The sequence below is a fragment of the Trachypithecus francoisi genome, unplaced genomic scaffold (genome assembly GCF_009764315.1).
Source record: "Trachypithecus francoisi isolate TF-2019V2 unplaced genomic scaffold, Tfra_2.0 Lachesis_group5, whole genome shotgun sequence".
Lineage (NCBI taxonomy): Eukaryota > Metazoa > Chordata > Mammalia > Primates > Cercopithecidae > Trachypithecus > Trachypithecus francoisi.
Genome location: NW_022681470.1, coordinates 81,434,243 through 81,456,784, shown reverse-complemented (window position 1 = coordinate 81,456,784; position 22,542 = coordinate 81,434,243). Strand labels below are relative to the sequence as shown.

At 47.3% G+C, this 22,542-nt stretch overlaps 1 protein-coding gene across 2 annotated transcripts; it reads right to left on the bottom strand.

The window, feature by feature from the left end:
- Positions 1 to 6,753: 6,753 nt before the first annotated feature.
- Positions 6,754 to 17,908, bottom strand: DEGS1 (delta 4-desaturase, sphingolipid 1). Of its 2 annotated transcripts, none has more exons than XM_033199663.1 (3): positions 17,661 to 17,908; positions 9,530 to 10,272; positions 6,754 to 7,576 (listed from the first exon to the last, which is right to left on the bottom strand). In XM_033199663.1, exons 1-3 carry the CDS (start codon positions 17,740 to 17,742, stop codon positions 7,430 to 7,432), a joined length of 972 nt encoding a protein of 323 aa, XP_033055554.1. In that variant the 5' UTR covers positions 17,743 to 17,908; the 3' UTR covers positions 6,754 to 7,429. The 2 variants fall into 2 exon arrangements, with proteins under 2 accessions (XP_033055554.1, XP_033055555.1); XM_033199664.1 differs by lacking the exon at positions 17,661 to 17,908 and adding an exon at positions 17,298 to 17,488.
- Positions 17,909 to 22,542: the final 4,634 nt, after the last annotated feature.

The window sequence follows — 22,542 nt, the reverse complement described above, 5'->3', positions numbered from 1 at the left end:
CTCCCACCACCACATCTGCCTAATTTTTGTATTTTCAGTAGAGACAGGGTTTCACCATGTTGACCAGGCTGGTCTCGAACTCCTGGGCTTAAGTGATCCACCTGCCTCGGTGTCCCAAAGTGCTGGGATTATAGGTGTGAGCCACCAAGCCCGGCCTTTAAAGAACCCACTTTCTACACTTTCTAGCCTATTTGACAGCAAGCATAGAGGGGAAAAGCAGATTTCTTAACCTGTGTTTATGGTGGCTAAGGAGTGGAGACTACAGTTCAAAGTGAGAAGGGAATGGGACAACCCCTTGTGCCAAAAAAAATCTCTCTCTCAGCTACCTAATGGGAGGGGAATGTAAGGCTTAAACCACCAAGCAGAGAAATGAAGGGCTATTCTGGGAGTCACGGGCCCCTCCCTGAAGACTGTGAGAGCAGCCCTTGGTAATACACTAATAGGGGAGGGAAATTATACAGGCCTTCCTTGGGTTAGCAAATTGCTAACCTGCAAGGATTTAGAATGCAACATGGAGGGCAGCTCAATTCCTCCAGGCCTTTTCCACAAGGTATCTATTGTATTTCTTTCCCAGGGATTACTAATACAGGGATGTGTACCTAGTAACCGGGAGATCCACTCTGGACTCCATAAAAAAGCAGCTTATGTTTCTTTGGGTTTCACCTTTCTTCCCAGAGGGTGCTGTCTATTCAAACACTCCCACGCAGCCAGGGTTACAGAGAACTCCCCAGGACACTGTCCTCACCCTTGCTTTTCATTTTTGTTTTTGAGACAGGGTCTTGCTCTATCAACCAGACTGGAGGGCAGTGGCATGATCTCAGCTCACTGCAGTCTGTATCTCTTGGGCTCAAGGGACGCTCCCACCTCAGCCTCCCAAGTAGCTGGAATCACAGGTGCATGCCACCACACCTGGCTATTTTTTTTTTCTTGTTGCCCAGGCTAGAGTGCAGTGGCATGATCTTTGCTCACTGCAACCTCCACCTCCCAGGTTCAAGTGATTCTCCTGCCTCAGCCTCCCAAGTAGTTGAGATTACAGGTGTGCGCCATCACACCTACCTAATTTTTGTATTTTTGGTAGAGATGGGGTTTCGCCATGTTGGCTAGGCTTGTCTCGAACTCCTGACCTCAGGTGATCCACCTGCCTCAGCCTCCAAAAGTGCCGAGATTACAGGCTTGAGCCACCGTGGGTGGCCAATTTTTGTATTTTTTATAGAGGTGGGTTTTCGCCCTTTTGCCCAGGCCTGTCCCAAACCCCTGGGCTCAAGCAATTCTCCTACCTGTTTCCCAAATAGCTGAGACTATAGATGTGAGCCTCCGCACCTGGCCTGCTTTTGGACTGGTGTGCCAGTTCACACATGCCTGTGATAGCAACTGCGTTCTGAACTGCAGGGATGCATTTACTTGTCAGCACCTGAAAACTTCCTCCTCAGTTGAGTCCAATTATCAGCTTCATGTGCCATCTGCCAATCCAGATGAAACTTGGCAAATACAAAGCTGTCCTTTTCCAGGTGACGCTCCCCACCTTCTTTTTCCTCCACCATGTCATTAACAACTGAAAAGCTCCTGCATGATCAGACCTGTGTATCTATCCATCATTAAATCCTACTCCTTTTTCGACACTGGGACCCTCCCGAGGCTGTCCCAGCCCCGCATTTGCTAGCATGCCCTGCAGACATGACCCTTGCTGGGCTCTGATGAGCCTTCAGGCCTCCACTCCAGGTGTCACTGTTTTGTCTCCCCTCTGCTCTCAGAGCCTCCTCTGCCAGGCGCCTCGGTCATGCTGGCCCTCTGTCTCAGAAGTGAATGTACTGAGCAGGTCTTAGGGATTTATTAATGATGCTCCTGGGGCTGGAGGCAGTGGCTCATGCCTGTGATCCCAACACATTGGGAGGCTGAGACAGGAGGACCACTTGAGTTTAAGACCAGCCTGGGGAACATAGTGAGACTCTGTCCCTATACAAAATAAAAATAGGGGCCGGGTGCGGTGGCTTACGCCTGTAATCCCAGCACTTTGGGAGGCCAAGGCAGGTGGATCACAAGGTCAGGAGTTCGAGAACAGCCTGACCAACATGGTGAAACCCTATCTCTACTAAAAATACAAAAAAATAAAAAATTAGCTGGGCATAGTGGCGGGTGCCTGTAGTCCCAGCTACTGGGAAGGCTGAGGCAGGAGAATCGCTTGAACCCAGGAGATGGAGGTTGCAGTGAGCCGAGATCACACCACTGCACTCCAGCCTGGGTGACAGAAGCAGACTCCATCTCAGAAAAAAAAAAGAGAAAAAAAAAGAAAAGTCAGGCGTGGTGGTGCACGCCTGTGCTCCAAGCTACTCAAGGCTGAAATGGGGGGATCGCTTGAGTCTAGGCAGTCAAGGCTGCAGTGAGACGTGATCTCACCACAGCACTTCAGCCTGGGTGACAAAGCCAGACCCTGTTTCAAAATAATAATAATGTTCTTGGATTTCCAAGGGTACAGTTTTTCAGAGCCTTCCTAGCCGTAGGTCATCAAACTATTCTTGCTTCCTTCCAAATGGCTAAGATTTCTGGAAGATTTTCCTAACAAGAAACACATGAACTTGTCCAAAGAGCTTCCAAGAGGAATAGCAGAAAGCATTGGCTTTAACACACATAGCTTCAGGACCTGGCCCATGTTGTGTGACCTGAGGTTAGTTGCTTGGTTAACCCTGTTTCTTCATGCGGAAAGTGTAGGAGACAATACCTACCTTCCCAGGCTGCCCTGGATTAGCACAATATGTGCACGTACAGCCTGGCAGAGCACTCACCCAGATCAGCAATGGCAATGTGTGCCCTCCACTCAGTCCCGGCCACATCCTGATTCTCCTGTTTTATGTTAAGTCCTTTCTTAACATGTACTTCCCAGCACTAGAGCATTAGCTCCTTAATTTGGGGGCACATTTTATCTTTGTATCCTCACTGCCTACTGCAAGCCTGCCAAAAGCATCTGTAGAATGAATAAATGAATACATAAATGCATTTTTTGCTATGGATTTAAATATTAATGTTTCATACTTGAATTTTAGATTCAAGAGTGGGAAAAAAACAGAGATCTAGCCAAAATGCTGGCATACAGGAAATGGTTAATGAAGCAGTAGCGTATGTGCGCAGTAGTAGGAACATGTGTTTTTCATTCTCATTACTGTTTCAGGACTAGGCTAATAATGTAAGCCAAATGGAGTGTGGTTAAGGGTTTTGGGTCTGGAGTCCACATAGTCTGCATTTCAGGTTCAGTCTCTGCAGTTTACTAAGCATGACCTTCGGCCAGTTAATCTCTCTAAGCCTTTTCTGTCATCTACAAAATGAAGATATTAATAGTACTACTTATAGCATATAAATGTTGAGACTTAAATAAATTGTGGTTCATACCTGTAATCCCGGCACTTTGGGAGGCTGAGGCGGTTTGATCACTTGAGCTCAGGAGTTTGAGACCAGACTGGCCAACATAGCAAAACCCTATCACTACAAAAAATACAAAAATTAGCTAGGTGTGGTGGTGTACACCCATAGTCAGTCCCAGCTCCTTGGGACACTGATGTGAGAGGATTGCTTGACCCTGGGAGGTGGAGGTTGCAGTGAGCTGAGATTGCACCACTGCGCTCCAGCCTGCGCCACAGAGCAAGACTCTGTTTCAAAAAAACAAAAAAGAAACAAAAAAGTACAATAGTTCACGTAAAACACTTGGTACAGGGCTCAGGGCAAAGGAAGGATTCTCACCGAATGTCCATTATGTTTAGTAAAACATACTTTTACCTAAAGATTATACAAATGCCCTCTGTCTTTGGCTGTGTTTTTGTTTTAGAAAAACCTTCTCAAGTTCAAGGACCTGGTCTCTCTCCATTTATCAAGCACTTACTTTAAGTCAAACAGCCTGCTAGGTTTGGGAAACAGAAATAAAAGATGTGTCCTGCCCTTAAGGAGTTACAACTTATGGAGAAACAGGGCCTACTTACACAATGGTATGGTTAGGGCCATGAATCATTGGTTCTCAAAGTCAAAAACATTGACACCTGACCTGCTGGGGATGGGGGTGGGTAACAGAAGGCTGGTGTGAGCCTTGAAGGTGTGAAGCTTTGAGCCAGGAGAGAAACGGAGAAAGGAGTTTACACAGAAGGGAGAACTCATGCAAAGCTACTGAATGATTTTACACACCACCCAGGCTGGAATGTAAGGGCGCGCGATTTCAGTTCACTGCAACCTCCGCCTCCTGGGTTCAAGAAGTGAAACTCCAGCCGTGCGTGGTGGCTCATGCCTGTAATCCCAGCACTTTGGGAGGCCAAGGCGGGCAGATCATGAGGTCAGGTGATCAACACCATCCTGGCTAACACGGTGAAACCCCATCTCTACTAAAAATACAAAAAATTAGCCGGGTATCGTGGCGGGCGCCTGTAGTACATATAACCATTTCTTTCCTGAATGGAAGTTTCAGTCTTCGTAGCAGGCGTCCCAATTATTCTGGCTCCCATCTGCCAAATCAATCCATTCTTAAGAGATCTACCAATCTGGGCAGTAAGAAGGAGGGGCCCCATAACCTCTAAAGAATAAGTCCAAAATTAGCCAGGCCTGGTGTTGTGTGCATCTGTGGTCCTAAGCTACTCAGGAGGCTGAGGTAGTTTTTTTTTTTTTTTTTTTTTTGAGACGGAGGCTCGCTGTCGCCCAGGTGGAGTGCAGTGGCACGATCGCCGCTCACTGCAAGCTCTGCCTCCTGTGTTCACACCATTCTCCTGCTTCAGCCTCCCGAGTAGCGGGGACTACAGGCACGTGCCACCATGCCCAGTTATTTTATTTTTTTTAGTAGAGATGGGGTTTCACTATATTGGTCAGGCTAGTCTTGAACTCCTGACCTCGTGATCCACCTGCCTCAGCCACCACAACCGGCGCCATTGGCTAGAGTTCTATAGGCTTGATGGGAGTACATGATCTCTACGATCAGCATCAAATTCAGGGGTATGTTTTGCAGATACTTTTTTAGTGACTGAATAAAATCTTAATTGTAAAGTTGGTCCTACGGTCACTCTTTGATTGTTCTTTGGGCAACAGATTAGAAGATACTACGAATTTTCCTAGGCAAGAGGGTCAGAAAGGGAAAGCAAAGTATTTTGGGGATGAAATGAGGTCTGTGAGGCAGGTCTGGCAGTCCCACAGAGGATTCTACTCCTCACCCCACCCTCGGCAGTCTAGGTGTTGTTTTATTCTTTACGAAACTGCAACATAGTCAACTTTTTTTTTTTTTTTAAGAGGGTGTTTGTCACCCAAGCTGGAGTATAGCAGTGGGATCATGGCTCACTGCAGTCTCAATCTCAGCCTCCCGAGTAGCTGGGACTACAGGTGCATACCACCACACTACTCTAATTTTTTGAAAATCAGCTGCAGTGGCTCATGCCTGTAATCCCAGCATTTTGGAAGGCCAAGGCAGACAGATCACCTGAGATCAGGAGTTCGAGACCAGGCTGGCCAACACAGTGAAAACCTGTCTCTACTAAAAATACAAAAAAAAAAAAAAAAAAAAAAAAGCCAGGCATGGTTGTGCACGCCTGTGATCCCAGCTACTTGGGAGGCTGAGTCAGGAAAACCGCTTGAACCCACAAGGCAGAGGTTGTGGTGAGCCAAAATCACGCCACTGCACTCCAGCCTGGGCAATACAGTGAGACTCCATCTCCCCCCCAAAAAAAAAGGGTCTCACTATATTGCCCAGGCTGGTCTCAAAAGATCGATCCTCCTGCCTCAGCTTTCCAAAGTATGGAATACAGGTGTGAACCACCACACCCAGCTGTTAATGTATTTTTAAAATAATTCAACGTATTACACTAAATTTATTCAAGTGACATATCTGAGGTAAGCAAGACTGCTGACCTAACAGCCCATGCTACCAGCTACCTGAGACCCATGATCTACCATGAGACCACAGCCAGTTCCCACTGCAGTGAAATAACATGAAAGTCTTTATCAATTGAGCAGTTTCTAATGTGAGAGTCAACACATCTGAAACATGAAGTTGAATGGTGGAAATTCAGTAAGTACTTTATTTATGAGTAAGGCTGTACAGGATTCAACAGTGTCTAATTCGAGTCCCATATATGATAGCTAAATTTTTTGTTTTTTTTTTTTGAGGCGGAGTCTCGCTCTGTCGCCCGGACTGGAGTGCAGTGGCCAGATCTCAGCTCACTGCAAGCTCCGCCTCCCGGGTTTACGCCATTCTCCTGCCTCAGCCTCCCGAGTAGCTGGGACTACAGGCGCCTGCCACCTCGCCCGGCTAGTTTCTGTATTTTTAGTAGAGACGGGGTTTCACCGTGTTAGCCAGGATGGTCTCGATCTCCTGACCTCGTGATCCGCCCGTCTCAGCCTCCCAAAGTGCTGGGATTACAGGCTTGAGCCACCGCGCCCGGCCAAGTTTTTGTATTTTTAGTAGAGATGGGGTTTCACCGTGTTAGCCAGGATGGTCTCGATCTCCTGACCTCGTGATCCGCCTGTCTCGGCCTCCCAAAGTGCTGGGATTACAGGCTTGAGCTACCACGCCCGGCCATGATAGCTAAAATTTTTAAATGAGCAATTCAGCTTACGGTGAAATATATTTTCATCCAATCTTTTATGCTATATCGTATCTCAGGCTTTTTAAAAATTATTTTTGAGATGAAATTTTAAAGTTCCCCCAGTACCCAGGTTACCATATTATAAAGATAGTGAAATACAAAAATGTAATAAAGATAGTGAAATACAAAAATGTAACAAATACTAACACACTGTGATTAATAGCTGTTTATTAGCTTTTTAATAAAGCAAAACTTTATAGTGAAATAAACTAGAAATAGCTTTTTTTTAATATATATATTTATTTTTGAGATGGGGTCTTGCTGTGTCGCCCAGGCTGGAGTACAGTGGCACAATCTTGGCTCACGGTAGCCTCTGCCTTCGCCTCCTGGGTTCAAGCAATTCTCCCACCTCAGCCTCCCATGTAGCTGGGATTACAGGCATGCGCTGCCATGCCCAGCTAATTTTTGCATTTTTAGTGGAGACGGGGTTTCACCATGTTGGCCAGGCTGGTCTCAAACTCCTGACCTCAGGTGATCCACCCACCTTGGCCTCCCAAAGTGCTGGGATTTACAGGCATGAGCCACCGTGCCCAGCGAAATAGCTTTTTAAAAGCTTTTAAAATGATATGCTTATAAAATGACAGACATGAGTGAAACATCCTCAATGACGATAATACACAAGTCACAAGTTTCCTGTGAGTGAAGCCGAGCGGTATAGTCAGGCTGACTGTTTAAAAGCCAGATTCATTTCTTGATATCACTGAACTCTTACTCTGAAATTGTGCCAGGGGAGCTTCTAAGCATCCCTGGTCTCAAGTTTAATAATGCAAAACTTCCACTTTATCATCAAAAGTTTCGGAAAGGAATCCCTTTGGCACTAATGATATCTACTCCAGCACCATCTCTCCTTTTTGGTGCCTCTTCATTCTTGAGTAGGGACTTATTGTATCATCCATCACAAAATCATACAGTACTTTTATCCAGGAATTGTAGTGGGGGAGGTTGTCATAGTATTCAGCTGCTATTTTCCTCACCTAGAAGGGAAAAAAATACAGCAAGATGAAAAATGAGTATTACTGGGTTCTTTCAAAGATGACTGATGAATGGCTGATACAAACACTGAGAAGGGAAACCATGAGACCTGCCTCCCTCCTCTCTCTTAAAAAAATAAAAGCAGCAGCAGCAGCAGAGGGAATTCTAAACAAACAGCAGTCTACATTTCACCAGCAGTTGAATACACTCGACCCTCTAGGACTCTCTTCCATCACGTTCCAAGGGACTAAATTCCTGGCTTATTTGTAAAATTAACAACAAATACATGCAATTAGATTAACTTGATATTATTAAAGAATGTACTGCATGGATGACACCGTAGAATATAAAGGCAACATCTGATCCCTGCCATCCAGGAACTTACAAATAGTTACAAATAAATTGTGGCATGCTAATTAGATAGAAATTAAGCAGTTGGCTGGGGGTGGTGGCTCACAAATGTAATCCCTTTGGGAAGCCAAGGCGGGTGAATCACCTGAGGTCAAGAGTGCAAGACCAGCCTGACCAATATGGTGAAACCCCATCTCTACTAAAAATAACAAAAAAATCAGCCAGACATGGTGGCATGCGCCTGCAGTCCCAGCAACTCAGGAGGCTGAGACAGGAGAATTGCGTGAACCCGGGAGGTGGAGGTTGCAGTTAGCTGAGATTGTGCCACTGCACTCCAGCCTGGGTGACAGACTCCACCTCAAAAAAAAAAAAAAAAAGGTAAGCTTTATCAAGTATGCAATTCTGCCATCTCAAGTTAAAAATGTTGCTACATCTCAAGTTAAATAACTATCTGGATGGGCACAGTGGCTCGTACGTATAATCCCAGCATTTTGGAAGGCAGGAGAATCATTTGAGCCCAGGAATTTGAGACCAGCCTGGGAAACACAGGGAAACCCCATCTCTCTTTTTTTTTGAGACGGAGTTTCGCTCTGTCACCCAGGCTGGAGCGCAGTGGCACGATCTTGGCTCACTGCAACCTCTGCTGCCAGGGTTCAAGCGATTCTCCCGCCTCAGCCTCCCGATTACATATAGGTGCCTGCCACCATGCCCAACTGATTTTTTGGTATTTTTAGTAGAGACAGGGTTTCACTATGTTGGCCAGGTTGGTCTCAAACTCCTGACCTCAGATGATCCACTCACCAAGGCCTCCCAAAGTGCTGGGATTACAGGCGTGAGCCACTGCACCCATCCAGGAAACCCCATCTCTACAAAAACATTTAAAAATTTAAATAAACCATTTGGAGGATTAAAAGAAATTATTTTAAAAATTAGCCTGTCATAGCATGTGCCTGTAGTCCTAGCTACTTGGGAGGCTGAAGCAGGAGGATCACTTGAATCCAGGAGTTTGAGACCAGCCTGAGCAACATAGCAAGACTCTGCCTCTACAAAAAATAAAAAATTAGCCATGTGGGGTGGCACGTGCCTATAGTCCTGCCTATTCAGGAGGCTGAGGTGGGATGATCGCTTGAACCCAGGAGTTGAGGCTGCAGTGAGCTATCGCACCACTGCACTCTAGCCTAGGTGACAGGGCAAGACCCTGTCTCTAAAAAAAAAAAAATTAAAAATAAATCCTAAGTGTAACCACTTTAATCACCCAAGAGTGAACCCTTTGTAAAATTAGGCTGGAAGATGCAGTATTTATACTCTTGCTTTTTTTTTTTTTTTTTTTTTTTATGAGCAGCTTGGACTGACAAAATACTAGCCTGGCCAACATGGTGAAACTCCATCTAAAAATACAAAATCAGCTGGGCATGGTGGCATGCGCCTGTAATCCCAATTACCTGGGAGACTGAGGCACGAGAATCGCTTGAACCTAGGAGGTGGAGGTTACAGTAAGCCGAGATCGTGCCACTGCACTCCAGCCTGGGTGACTGAGCAAGACACAGTCTCAAAAAACAAATAAAAAAAATGAAATTAGAATATGTATCAAATTCTTTACTTACCAGTGGAAGGCTTTTTCCAGGAATGTTGGGGAAGTCATGATGTTCATTATGATAACCTACATTGAAGGTAAGTAAATTCAGAGGCCCATAATATGAGTAAGTTTCATGACCCTTTAAGAACATGTAATGCTCAGCTATAAAATGTCCAGAAATCGGGTGCAAACCCAGGCCAAGTAAAGATGCTGCCAACATGTAGACTAAAGATTTAATTCCCAAAAAGTAATAAATTAAAATGTCAAATGTGACCTGGGCCCCGATATTGATAACTTCCAAATAAGTAATTGGTTTGGGGTTGATGAACAGAGGTCGAAAGGCATAGAAGAGAGGCTGAAGAATAACCCATATAAACTTTCTGAAAGCAGTACAGAAGAACCAGCCCTCAAAATCGGTAGGAATATCTACATCGACGCCATCAGCTCCAAGGTACCGATGATGATCCATGTGATATCTCTTAAAGGAAATTGAATATGGAATCCCAATAGGAAGATTAGCAAACATTCCAAACCAGCGATTCCACATTGCTTTGCAGTTGCCAAAGGCAGCATTGTGGGAAATCTCATGAATAGCCAGAGTCATTGAGTGGTTAATGCAACTGCCAAACACATAGGCCCCAAATATGACCCATTTCCAGTCCAAGTCTTTTACTATGTAAAATGCAGCCAACTGGGTGAGAAACATCATAATTATAATCCATATCAAATTGGGATCAGGTTTCATCAAGGACTTTATCTCTGGATACTTTGCTGTAAAGAAAAAACAAAAAAACAGGAACTAAGAAAAGTATATAATAGTTTAGCAATTATAATTAAATTAACACTCATTAAACTAACACATTAAATTTGTTCTGCAAATAATATTCCCTTTACTAGAGACTTTAGTTAATACTAAAAACACAGGGAAGGATTCTACTAGTAAAGTTACGAAATATGTCACAAACATTTGCAAATTTATGCAGGAAAATTTAGCCTCAAACTTTTAGAAGTTCCACATTTTTTTTTTTTTTTTTTTTTTTTGAGATGGAGTCTTGCTCTGCCACCCAAGCTGGAGTGCAGTGGCCGGCTCTCAGCTCACTGCAAGCTCCGCCTCCCGGGTTCACGCCATTCTCCTGTCTCAGCCTCCCGAGTAGCTGGGACTACAGGCGCCCGCCTCGTCGCCCGGCTAGTTTTTTGTATTTTTTAGTAGAGACGGGGTTTCACCGTATTAGCCAGGATGGTCTCGATCTCCTGACCTCATGATCCACCCATCTCGGCCTCCCAAAGTGCTGGGATTACAGGCTTGAGCCACCGCGCCCGGCCCATGTTCCACATTTTTTGTATTAAAATGTGTGTTATTTCTGTGTTTAGACAGAGGTACAGCATTCTTACCTTATATAAAACAATTAAATTAACACATCTGACAAAGGATAGAATATAATATGCATTTTGTAGTTATCCTAAAATCATGGAACTGGTATTCACAGTCCTCTCAGACAAATCAACATGCTCCAAGTAATTCTGTACTGAATTTTCCCAAAGTTGTAATAGTATATAAAAACCAATACCACAGGCTGCCAATACAAACAGGGAAAGAACAGTCCTTTCAACAAATGGTGCCAAAACAACTTGTTAGCAACAGGCAAAAGAATGGATTCGGACCCCTACCTCACACCATACACAAAAATGAACTCAAAACAGATCACAGACCCAAATTTATAAGAAAACTATAGGCTGGGCGCGGTGGCTCAAGCCTGTAATCCCAGCACTTTGGGAGGCCGAGATGGGCGGATCACGAGGTCAGGAGATCGAGACCATCCTGGCTAACATGGTGAAACCCCGTCTCTACTAAAAAATACAAAAAAAAACTAGCCGGGCGAGGTGGTGGGCGCCTGTAGTCCCAGCTACTCGGGAGGCTGAGGCAGGAGAATGGCATGAACCCGGGGGGCGGAGCTTGCAGTGAGCCGAGATGGCGCCACCGACTGCACTCCAGCCTGGGCGACAGAGCGAGACTCCGTCTCAAAAAAAAAAAAAAAAAGAAAACTATAAAACTCTGATAAGAAAACGAATAAATCTTCATGGCCTTTGTGGTTCCTCAGATACTATAACAAGCACAAGTGACAAAAGAAAACAGAGAAATTGGACTGCATCAAAAACTTTTCTGTTGCAAATAATACTGTCAAGAAAGTGAAAAAGATAATCCACAGAAGCGGGGTTATGTTTGCAAATCATGTATCTCACAAGGGACCTATATCCAGAATATATGAAGAACTCTTACAACTAATGATCCAATTAAAAAATGGGCAAAGGATCTCAAAATACATTTCTCCAAAAGATATGGAAACAGTCAAGAAACACAGGAAAGATGCTCAACATCATTAGTCATTAGGAAAGTGCAAACTGAAACCATAGATACCACTTCACACTCACTAGGATGACTATAATAAAAAAAAGGTAGGTAAAAACAAGGATGTGGAGAAATTAGAACCCTCATACTCTGCTGGTGGGAATGTAAAATGGTGCAGCTGCTTTGGAAAACTGTAGAGCAGTTCCTCAAAATGTTGAACACCTGGTATATCCATACAAAGGAATATTATTCAGCCACAAAAAGGAATGACACACTGACACGTGCTACAACATGAATGAACCTTAAAATATTTATATTTAGAAAAGGGGTCTACCTCTGTCACTCAGGCTGAAGTACAGTGGTGCCATCAGAGCTCACTACAGCCTCAAACTCCTGGACTCAAGTGATCCTGTTGCCTTACTCACCCTAGTAGCTGGGACTCCAGGAGCATGCCACTGTGCCCAGCTAAAATCTTATGCTAATGGCTGGGTGCAGTGGCTCACACCTATAATGCCAGCACTCTGAGAGGCCAAGGCAGGAGGATCGCTTCAGCCCAGGAATTCAAGATCAGCCTGGGCAACATAACAGGACCCTGTCTCTACAAAAAAAAGAAAAAAATTAAAAATTAAAAAATGTTACATTATGCTAAGTGAAAGCCAATCATAAAAGATCATGTATTTTATGATTTCATGTATATGAAATGTCCAGAATCAGCAAATCTATAGACCACAAAGTAAATTAGTGGTTATCTAGGTAGAAGTAGGGGATATGAGGGACTGCTAATGAGTACAGGGTTTCTTTTTGTGATGATGAAATGTTCTAAAGTTACATGGTAGTGACAGCTGCATAACTCTGTGAATATACCAAAAAAATACTGAACTGTACACTTTAAATGAATAAATCATGATAGTTGAATTATAATCTCAACAAAGCTATTGGCCAGCTGCTGTGGCTCACACCATTAATCCCAGCACTTTGGGAGGCTGAGGCATGAAGACTGCCTGAGGCCTGGTGTTCAAGATCAGCCTGGGCAACAGAGACTATTTCTACCAAAAATAAAAAAACATTAGCTGAGGTGAGGTGGCACAAGCCTGTAGTCCCAGCTACTTGGGGCGCTGAAGTGGGAGCATCACTTGAGCCCAAGAATTTAGGCTGTACTCCAGCCTGGGCAACACAGTGAGACTCGGTCTCAAAAAATAAAACATTAAAAAACTGTATCACTGAGAAAGCACAGCAGTGAAGGAAGCATTTCTTGTGATTTATTCTTTTTTTTCAGACGGAGTCTTGCTCTGTTGCCCAGGCTGGAGTGCAATGGTGCGATCTCGGCTCACTGCAACCTCTGCCTCTTGGGTTCAAGCAATTCTCCTGCTTCAGCCTTCCCAGTAGCTGGGATTACAGGCGCCCGCCACCACGCCCACCTAATTTTTGTATTTTTAATAGAGACGGGGTTTCACCATGTTGGCCAGGCTGGTTTTGAACTCCTTACCTCAGGTGACCTGCCCGCCTCAGCCACCCAAGGACTGGGATTACAGCCATGAGACACCCAGTCCAGCTCATCCTCACTAATTTCAAAGAGATACCTTATAAATGAACTTTTAATGTGAACTCTAAATGTAAACTTAAAGTGTACAAATGTTGGTTGTTCTATCAGGCCCCTTCCCTCCCCTGCCAAAAAACTGAACACTTTCAGAAAGATCTCTTTTTTTTTTTTTTGAGACGGAGTCTTGCTCTGTCACCCAGGCTGGAGTGCAGTGGCCGGATCTCAGCTCACTGCAAGCTCCTCCTCTCGGGTTCATGCCATTCTCCTGCCTCAGCCTCCCGAGTAGCTGGGACTACAGGCGCCCGCCACCTCGCCCGGCTAGATTTTTGTATTTTTTAGTAGAGACAGGGTTTCACCGTGTTAGCCAGGATGGTCTCGATCTCCTGACCTCGTGATCTACCCGTCTCGGCCTCCCAAAGTGCTGGGATTACAGGCTTGAGCCACCGCGCCTGGCCATAAGATCTCTTATCATTTGTGTATAATTTAAACAAATCTAAAGATTCTTCTCTTTCTACAGGTTATTCCATCTCCCACCCTGAAACGGAACACTGGTATTTACACCTGCATGGAAAACGTACTTTCATTGAGAAATACGTAGTCCTTTTACTTTCCAAGTGAAATGGCTCAGTGATAAGTTTGTGGAGGAAAAAAGGCTCAGTGTGAGGTATTAATCAGCACCTTCTTACTTCCTTCATCTCTTTTTTTTTTGAGACAGTCTCACTCTTTTGCCCAGGCTGGAATGCAGTGAGGCAATCACGGCTCACTGCAGCCTCTACCTCCCCAGCTCAAGTGATCCTCCCACCTCAGCCTTTTGAGTAGCTGGAATCACAGGCACATGCCACCATGCCCCACTAATTGAATTTTTTTTTTTTTTTTAGAGAGAGGGAAAGGTTTCACCATGTTGCCCAGGTTGGTCTCAAACTCCTGAGTTCAAGTGTTCCTCTTGCCTCAGCCTTCTGAGTAGCACAACACAGGCATGCACGCCTAGCTAATTTTTTAATTTTTCATGGAGATGGGGCTGTTCTGAACTGGCCTCAAGAGATCTTCTTGCCTCAGCTTCTCAAAGCACTAGGATTAAAGGCAAAAGCCACCACACCCGTCCTGATTTTCAGAATATTAAATAGCTCAGCTTCAGTATTCCAGAGTTGGTTTTTACACAGGTAGGACACCAGATTATTCCTATGTAACGTATAGACAAGGCATTGATAAAATGTATCATATGGGCCGGGGCGGTGGCTCAAGCTTGTAATCACTTTGGGAGGCCGAGACGGGCGGATCACAAGGTCAGGAGATCGAGACCATCCTGGCTAATACGGTGAAACCCGTCTCTACTAAAGAATACAAAAAACTAGCCGGGCGACGAGGCGGGCGCCTGTAGTCCCAGCTACTTGGGAGGCTGAGGCAGAGAATGGCGTGAACCCCGAGGCGGAGCTTGCAGTGAGCTGAGATCTGGCCACTGCACTCCAGCCTGGGTGACAGAGCGAGACTCCGTCTCAAAAAAAAAAAAAAAAAAAAAAAAAAAAAAAAAAAAAAATGTATCATATGTGCCTGGCAGGGTGGCTCATGCCTGTAATCCCAGCACTTTGGGAGGCCATGGCAGGCAGATCATCAGAGGTCAGGAGTTTGAGACCAGCCTGGCCAATGTGGCAAAACCATGTCTCTATTAAAAATAAAAGTAGAAAAACTTAGCCAGGTGTGGTGGCAGGCATCTGTAATTCCAGCTACTCATGAGGCTGGGGCAGGCAGAACTGCTTGAACCCGGGAGGCAGAGTTTGCAGTGAGCCGAGATTGGGTCACTGCACTCCAGCCTGGGTGACAGAATGAGACCCCGTCTCAAAAAAAAAAAAAAAAAAGTATCATGCTATCTCATATCAAGCATGTGTAGGTGATTTGCCAAACAAATTACTACTGGCAGGCTGAGGTATGCCCATCACTTGAGCGCAGGCTGCCGTGATCACCATGCCTGTGAACAGCCACTGCACTCCAACTTAAGTAACAAAGCAAGACCTGTCTCTAATGGAGCCTAGGGGAGGAAGGAAAGGAGGAAGGGGATTCAAGAATCGAAATTTACAGGGTGCAGGGGCTTACGCCTTTAAAATCCCAGCACTTTGGGAGGCCAAAGCGGACGGACTGCTTGAGCCCAGGAGTTCAAGACCAGCCTGGGCAACACGGAGAAACCCATCTCTACAAAAAAACAGAAAAATCAATCGGGCATAGTGGTATGCGCTTGTGGTCCCAGCTACTCGCTTTTTCTTTTCACTGGGCAAATGAATGTTGAGAAGAAAATCTAATGAAATACTGTATATAAGAAATAATGTCTCCTGTTCAACTCACTACTTGTTTCCTCGATTTAAAAAAATTTTGCGCGTGTGTGTAAATGGGGGGTCTCACTGTGTTACTCAGGATGGTCTCAACTCCTGGGCTGAAGCGATCCTCCCGCCTCGGCCTCCCAAAGTGCTGGGATTACAGGCCTGAGCTACCGTGACCATGGTCTCAACTCCTGGGCGGAAGCAACCCTCCCACCTCGGCCTCCCAAAGTGCTGGGATTACAGGCCTGAGCTACCGTTTCCTCAATTTTTGAAGAAACAGCATAGGTTAAAAAGCTCGTGATCGGCCGGGCGCGGTGGCTCACGCCTGTAATCCCAGTACTTTGGAAGGCTGAGGTGGGCGGATCACAAGGTTAGGAGATCAAGACCATTTTGGCTAAAACGGGCCCCGTCTCTACTAAAAATACAAAAAATCAGCCGGGCGTGGCTGCGTGCGCCTTTAGTCCCAGTTACTCGGGAGGCTGAGGCAGGAGGATGGCGTGAACCTGGGAGGCGGAGATCGCAGTGAGATGAAATCGTGCCACTGCACTCCACCCTGGGTGACACTGCGAGACTCTTGTCTCAAAAAAAAAAAAAAAAAAGAAAGCTCATGCTCTGGCCGAGCACGGTAGTTCACGCCTGTAATCCCAGCACTTTGGGAGGCCAGATCGATCACCTGAGGTCCGGAGTTCGAGACAAGACTGGCCAACATGGTGAAACGCTGTCTCTACTAAAAAAAATACAAAAGTTAGCCAGGCGCGGTGGTGGGCGCCTGTAATCCCAGCTACTCAGGAGGCTGAGGCAGGAGAATCTCTTGAACCCAGGAGGCAGATGTTGCAGCGAGTAGAGATCTCCCCACTGCACTCCAGCCTGAGCAACAGAGTGAGACTCATCTCAAACAAAAAAAAAAAAACCAAACACGTGCTCTGGAAGAGGCAACCGAATGAGCATTAGAATCTCTTTAGCATTCAGTCACGCGTTCTTATTTCATTTTTTAAAACAGCGATAATACCAACCTAGTAGAATTACCAGGAGGATGAAATTGGGTAATGTTTGTAAAGCATTCCACGCAATCCCTAGTATATTAGGAGTAGCCTGGGAGAGATGAGCATTCTCTATGTAACACAGAAAGGCCAAATCCTCTGGAGAGTTAAGTGCTCTCAATAAGCTGTCAGGGCACCAGCAGGCCATGCCACGTATTTTCCCTATTTGGCAAGTCTTCCATTTTCAGTCTTTTCATCCACAAAACCGAGATGGATTAAATATGTCTACGAATCCGCCGTTCTTACGTCCCAGGCTTGTCGTGAGGATCAACGGGACAAGCGGCGTGAAATGATCAGGGCCCATCCAGTCCAAGAAGCCCCAGGGGGCATAGGGAGGGTCGCCGGCCCCCTCCCCGGGCCCGAGGCCGGGACTGCGGCCGCCCCCGCCAGTACTGCCCGCTAGCGCCCGACACCGTGAGCCGGGCTCACGGGTAGGCCCCGGGATGCCGAGGACCACACCCTGCCCCGCACTCGGGCAGCCCTGGCGCCGGCACACGCTCACCTCGGCCTGCTCTGGCGGAGCGGGAGGAGGGAGAGGAGGGAGAGGAAAGGGCGCCCACCTGAGGGCACAGGAATCGTCCAGCGCAAGGATCTAACCCAAAGCTGGCGCAGCCGGGGGCACCCTTCGCCCCAACCGGCCGGCGTGGGCCTGACGGGGACTCCCGCGCTCGGGACGCGCCTGCGCTTCTTCGCGGAAGGGTCGGAGCTGCGCGGCCCCGAGGACCCGTCCCTCCCCCGCGCCTCGCCCAGCCTCTCCCGCGCTGACCCGCGGGCTGGCGGCCCCAGCGGCGGCGGGACGCGGCGGGGAGCGGGCTGCTAACGGGCCTCCGGCACCCACGGCCGCGCAGGGCCCGCGAGGGGAGAGCGCGCCCCGGCGCCGGGAGGCCGCGCACGCACATAACGGGGCGCCCGCTGGCCCTCACCCAGGATCTCCCGGCGCCGGTCGGCGTGGGGCTGGTCGGTGTAGACCCACTCGAAGTCTTCCCGCGACACGCGGCTCCCCATGGCGGCGGCGGTGGCTCGCAAGCTCGCTGTCGGCTCTTGCTCCTAGCCGGCTCCTTAGAGGTGGCTGCGGCGGCTTCCCGACTCGTGTGGTGTCGGCCGACTGCGGCGGAGCGAGGAGGAGACGGAGGCGTGGGCGGAGTCCCGAGGCCCCGCCCCTCGCGGCCCGCCCGCCTCGCTGGGTGGAGGGCGCGTGGCGCTCCCGGGCCTCAGTGCGGTGCTGGCTCTCAGCAATTCTGGGACGCTGGGTTCTGAGTTTTGGTGACTTGGCCACCAGCCAGGATGCCGCGTTCTTGCGAGTGCCCGCCCCTGAGGCCTGCTGCGCCGGAGCCCGGAGAAGATGCAAAAGGACCTTTCCTTGAAAGGTCTCAAGTGAGATAAACCTGCCGCCTTAGCGCCTCCGCGAGCGGAGCACCGGGCACGGCTGCGATCACATCAAGTCTGGAGGTGCCGGAGCCCTTCTTAAATGGCAGCGGGCCTAAATTTTGTTTAATTTTTAAAAGCAAATTAGCCATTGAGTCATATTTCGCTGCCTTCTGGAAATAATGCCTCAGGGAAAAAATGCAGAGTGCGTGACAATTAAAAGCTAATCAAATAAAACACCATTGTTAAGAGGGGGAGATGATATGGGATTTGTTGTTGTGCTTGAATTATTCTAGAGTGACCATGTTTGTGAAGAGATGATTGCTCAACCTTTCATCTATCTGTCGCAGAAGTAATCAACCACAACCTCTTCCTGAAAGAAATGTTTTGAAACCAAACTAATTTTGTTTCAACATTAGTTACCACGTCTACATCAAAGAGCAACTTAAAGATTACAAAAAGAAGATAACCAAAGCGGGTGTGCCTCCTAATCAACATGCTGTGCACGCACACACGGCACACACACACACACACACAAATCTGATCAAGCCCCTAGATCTGACTGCTAATTTATTGAAAATAGAAAGGACATTTGGCCGGGTGCATTGGCTCACGCCTGTAATCCCAGCACTCTGAGAGGCCGAGGCGGGTCCATCACCTGAGGTCGGGAGTTCGAGAGCAGCCTGAGCAGTAGGGTGAAACCCCGTCTCTACTAAAAATATAAAAATTAGCTGGGCGTGGTGGCAGGCGCCTGTAATCCCAGCTACTAAGGAAGCTGAGGCAGGAGAATCGCTCGAACTGGGAGGCAGAGGTTGCAGTGAGCTGAGATGGAGCCACTGCACTCCAGCCTGGGCGACAGACCGAGACTCCTTCTCAAGAATAAAAAGAAAATAAAATAGAAAGGACAGAGAAATGTGTTAAACTAGGCCACGGGGATGAAACTAGCAAGATCCAACTCTGGGAGACTCTATGTAGGACAGTGTCTGGGTTCTGTAATAAATAAAATTCAAGGAAAAAAAAAGAGAAGAGAAACCTATAGATTAAAAGGAGTTCAAAAGACATACAAACCAATTGCATGTGTTGACCGTATTTAGATTCGGATTGAAATAGTTTTAAAACATTGACATGAAATAATTGAACTCAAATATCAATTGGATATGTGATGACATTAAGGAATTATCAATTTCTTTTTTTTTTTTTTTGAGACGGAGTCTCGCTCTCTCGCCCGAGCTGGAGTGCAGTGGCCGGTTCTCAGCTCACTGCAAGCTCCGCCTCCCGAGTTTATGCCATTCTCCTGCCTCAGCCTCCGAGTAGCTGGGACTACAGGCGCCCGCCACCTCGCCTGGCTAGTTTTTTGTATTTTTTAGTAGAGACGGGGTTTCACCGTGTTAGCCAGGATGGTCTTGATCTCCTGACCTCGTGATCCGCCCGTCTGGGCCTCCCAAAGTGCTGGGATTACAGGCTTGAGCCACCGCGCCCGGCCAATTATCAATTTCTTAAGTGTGATAATAGTATTATGTTTATAGTGGGTTTTATTTTTTTGAGATAGAATCTTGCTCTGTTGCCCAGGCTGGAGTGCAGTGGTGGCCTCATGTCTCACTTCAGCCTTGACCTGAGCTTAAGCCATCCTCCCACCTCAGCCTCCCGAGGAGCTGGGATCACAGGCGTGCACCACCATACCTGGAATTTTTTGGTAGAATCAGGGCCTCACCTTGTTGTCCAGGTTGATCTCAAACTCTTGGGCTCAAGTGATCTCAAAGTATTGGGATCACAGGCATGAGCTACCACATCCAACCCCAGGAGCATCATTAGTAAATCCCTAAGACCTGCTCAGTACATTCACTTCCGAGACAGAGAGGGCCAGCAAGGCTGAGGCGTCTAGCAGAGAAGGCTCTGAGAGCAGAGGGGAGACAAAACAGTGACACCTGGAGTGGAGGCCTGAAGGCTCATCAGAGCCCAGCAAGGGTCATGTCTGCAGGGCATCTAGCAAATGCGGGGCTGGGACAGCCTCGGGAGGGTCCCAGTGTCGAAAAAGGAGTAGGATTTGATGATGGATAGATACACAGGTCTGATCATGCAGGAGCTTTTCAGTTGTTAATGACATGGTGGAGGAAAAAGAAAGGTGGGGAGCGTCACCTGGAAAAGGACAGCTTTGTATTTGCCAAGTTTCATCTGGATTGGCAGATGGCACATGAAGCTGATAATTGGACTCAACTGAGGAGGAAGTTCTCAGGTGCTGACAAGTAAATGCATCCCTGCAGTTCAGAACGCAGTTGCTATCACAGGCATGTGTGAACTGGCACACCAGTCCAAAAGCAGGCCAGGTGCTCGTGTCTGTATTCTGAGCACTTTGGGAGGCCGAGGTAGGGGGATCACTTGAGGGCAGGGGTTTGGGACAAACCTGGGCAAAATGGCGAAAACCCACCTCTGTACAAAAATATAAAAATTAGGCCAGGTACGGTGGCTCAGGCCTATAATCCCAGCACCTTGGGAGGCCAAAGTGGACGGATCACAGGGTCACGAGATCCAGACTATCCCGGCATGAAACCCTGTCTCTACTAAAAATACAAATAGCCGGGCGCGGTGGCTCACGCCTGTAATCCCAGCACTTTGGGAGGCCGAGACGGGCGGATCACGAGGTCAGGAGATCGAGACCATCCTGGCTACACGGTGAAACCCTGTCTCTACTAAAAAAAAAAAAACTAGGCCGGGCGCGGTGGCTCAAGCCTGTAATCCCAGCACTTTGGGAGGCCGAGACGGGCGGATCACGAGGTCAGCAGATCGAGACCATCCTGGCTAACACGGTGAAACCCCGTCTCTACTAAAAATACAAAAAAAAACTAGCCGGGCGAGATGGCGGGCGCCTGTAGTCCCAGCTACTCGGAGGCTGAGGCGAGAGAATGGCGTAAACCCGGGAGGCGGAGCTTGCAGTGAGCTGAGATCCGGCCACTGCACTCCAGCCTGGGCGACAGAGCGAGACTCCGCCTCAAAAAAAAAAAAAAAAAAAAAAAAAAAAAAAAAAAAAAAAAAAAAAAACTAGCGGGCGAGGTGGCGGGTGCCTGTAGTCCCAGCTACTCGGAGGCTGAGGCAGGAGAATGGCGTAAACGCGGAAGGCGGAGCTTGCAGTGAGCTGAGATCGGGCCCCTGCACTCCAGCCTGGGCGATAAAGCGAGACTCTGTCTCAAAAAAAAAAATACAAATACAAATACAGATAATTAGCCAGGCATGGCGGTGAATGCCTGTAGTCCCAGCTACTTGGGGGGCTGAGACAGGAGAATGGCATGAACCCGGGAGACGGAGCTTGCAGTGAGCCAAGATCGTGCCACTGAACTCCAGCCTGAGCGACAGAGCCAAACTCCCTCTCAAAAAAAAAAAAAAAAATTAAGTGGGCGTCGTGGCCCATGCTTGTGGTCCCACCTATTGGTGAGGCTGAGGTGGGAAGATTGCTTGAGCCCAGGAGGTCGAAGCTTCAGTGAGCTGAGAAATGAGCTGAGATTGTGGCACTGCGCTCTAGCCTGTGTGACAGAGTGAGGCTTGCCTCAAAAACATTAAAAAATAAATAAATAAAAGGAAAAAGAAAGAAAAATGCAGAGTTTGAAAAAAAAATGTGGATTTGGATATACCTTTTTTTTTTTTTTTTTTTTGAGATGGAGTCTCGCTGTCACCCAGGCTGGAGTGCAGTGGTCGGATCTCAGCTCACTGCAAGCTCCGCCTCCCAGGTTCACGCCATTCTCCTGCCTCAGCCTCCCGAGTAGCTGGGACTACAGGCGCCGCCACGTCGCCCGGCTAGTTTTTTGTAGTTTTTAGTAGAGACGGGGTTTCACCGTGTTAGCCAGGATGGTCTCGATCTCCTGACCTCGTGATCCGCCCGTCTCGGCCTCCCAAAGTGCTGGGATTACAGGCTTGAGCCACCGCGCCCTGCCCCTTTTTTTTTTTTTTTTTTTTTTGAGACAGAGTTGCGCTCTGTTGCCCAGGCTGGAGTGCAGTGTCCCGATCTTGGCTCACTGCAACCTCTGCCTCCTGGGTTCAAGCGATTCTCCTGCCTCACCCTCCTGAGTAGCGGGATTACAGGCGTGTGCCACCACATCCAGTTACTTTTTGTATTTTTAGTAGAGACGGGGTATCACCATGTTGGCCAGGTTGGTCTTGAACTCCTGACCTCAAGTGATCTGCCCACCTTGGCCTCCCAAAGTGCTGGGATTACAGGCATGAGCACCACACCTGGCTTGGACATTCTTTTTTTTAAAAAAGTTACAATTCATTTAATAGCAACTGGTAATCATGAAATTTTCTTATTTTGTTTATACCTTCTTTAAACAAGAGTCTGCAAATTAGCACTGATCTTTTGCAAAACTCATTACATGTACTGCCGTTTTTCTTTTCTTTTCTTTTCTTTTTTGAGGCGGAATCTCGCTCTGTCGCCCAGACTGGAGTGCAGTG

Bases quoted from the DNA above. Each gene is read 5' to 3' on its own strand.
- DEGS1 (XM_033199663.1), bottom strand. From the start codon at position 17,742: ATGGGGAGCCGCGTGTCGCGGGAAGACTTCGAGTGGGTCTACACCGAC. The intron at 10,273-17,660 runs GTGAGGGCCAGC...TTTTCTTTACAG, and splicing joins CCGGCGCCGGGAGATCCTGG to CAAAGTATCCAGAGATAAAG. The intron at 7,577-9,529 runs GTAAGTAAAGAA...TTTCCCTTCTAG, and splicing joins CTGGAAAAAGCCTTCCACTG to GTGAGGAAAATAGCAGCTGA.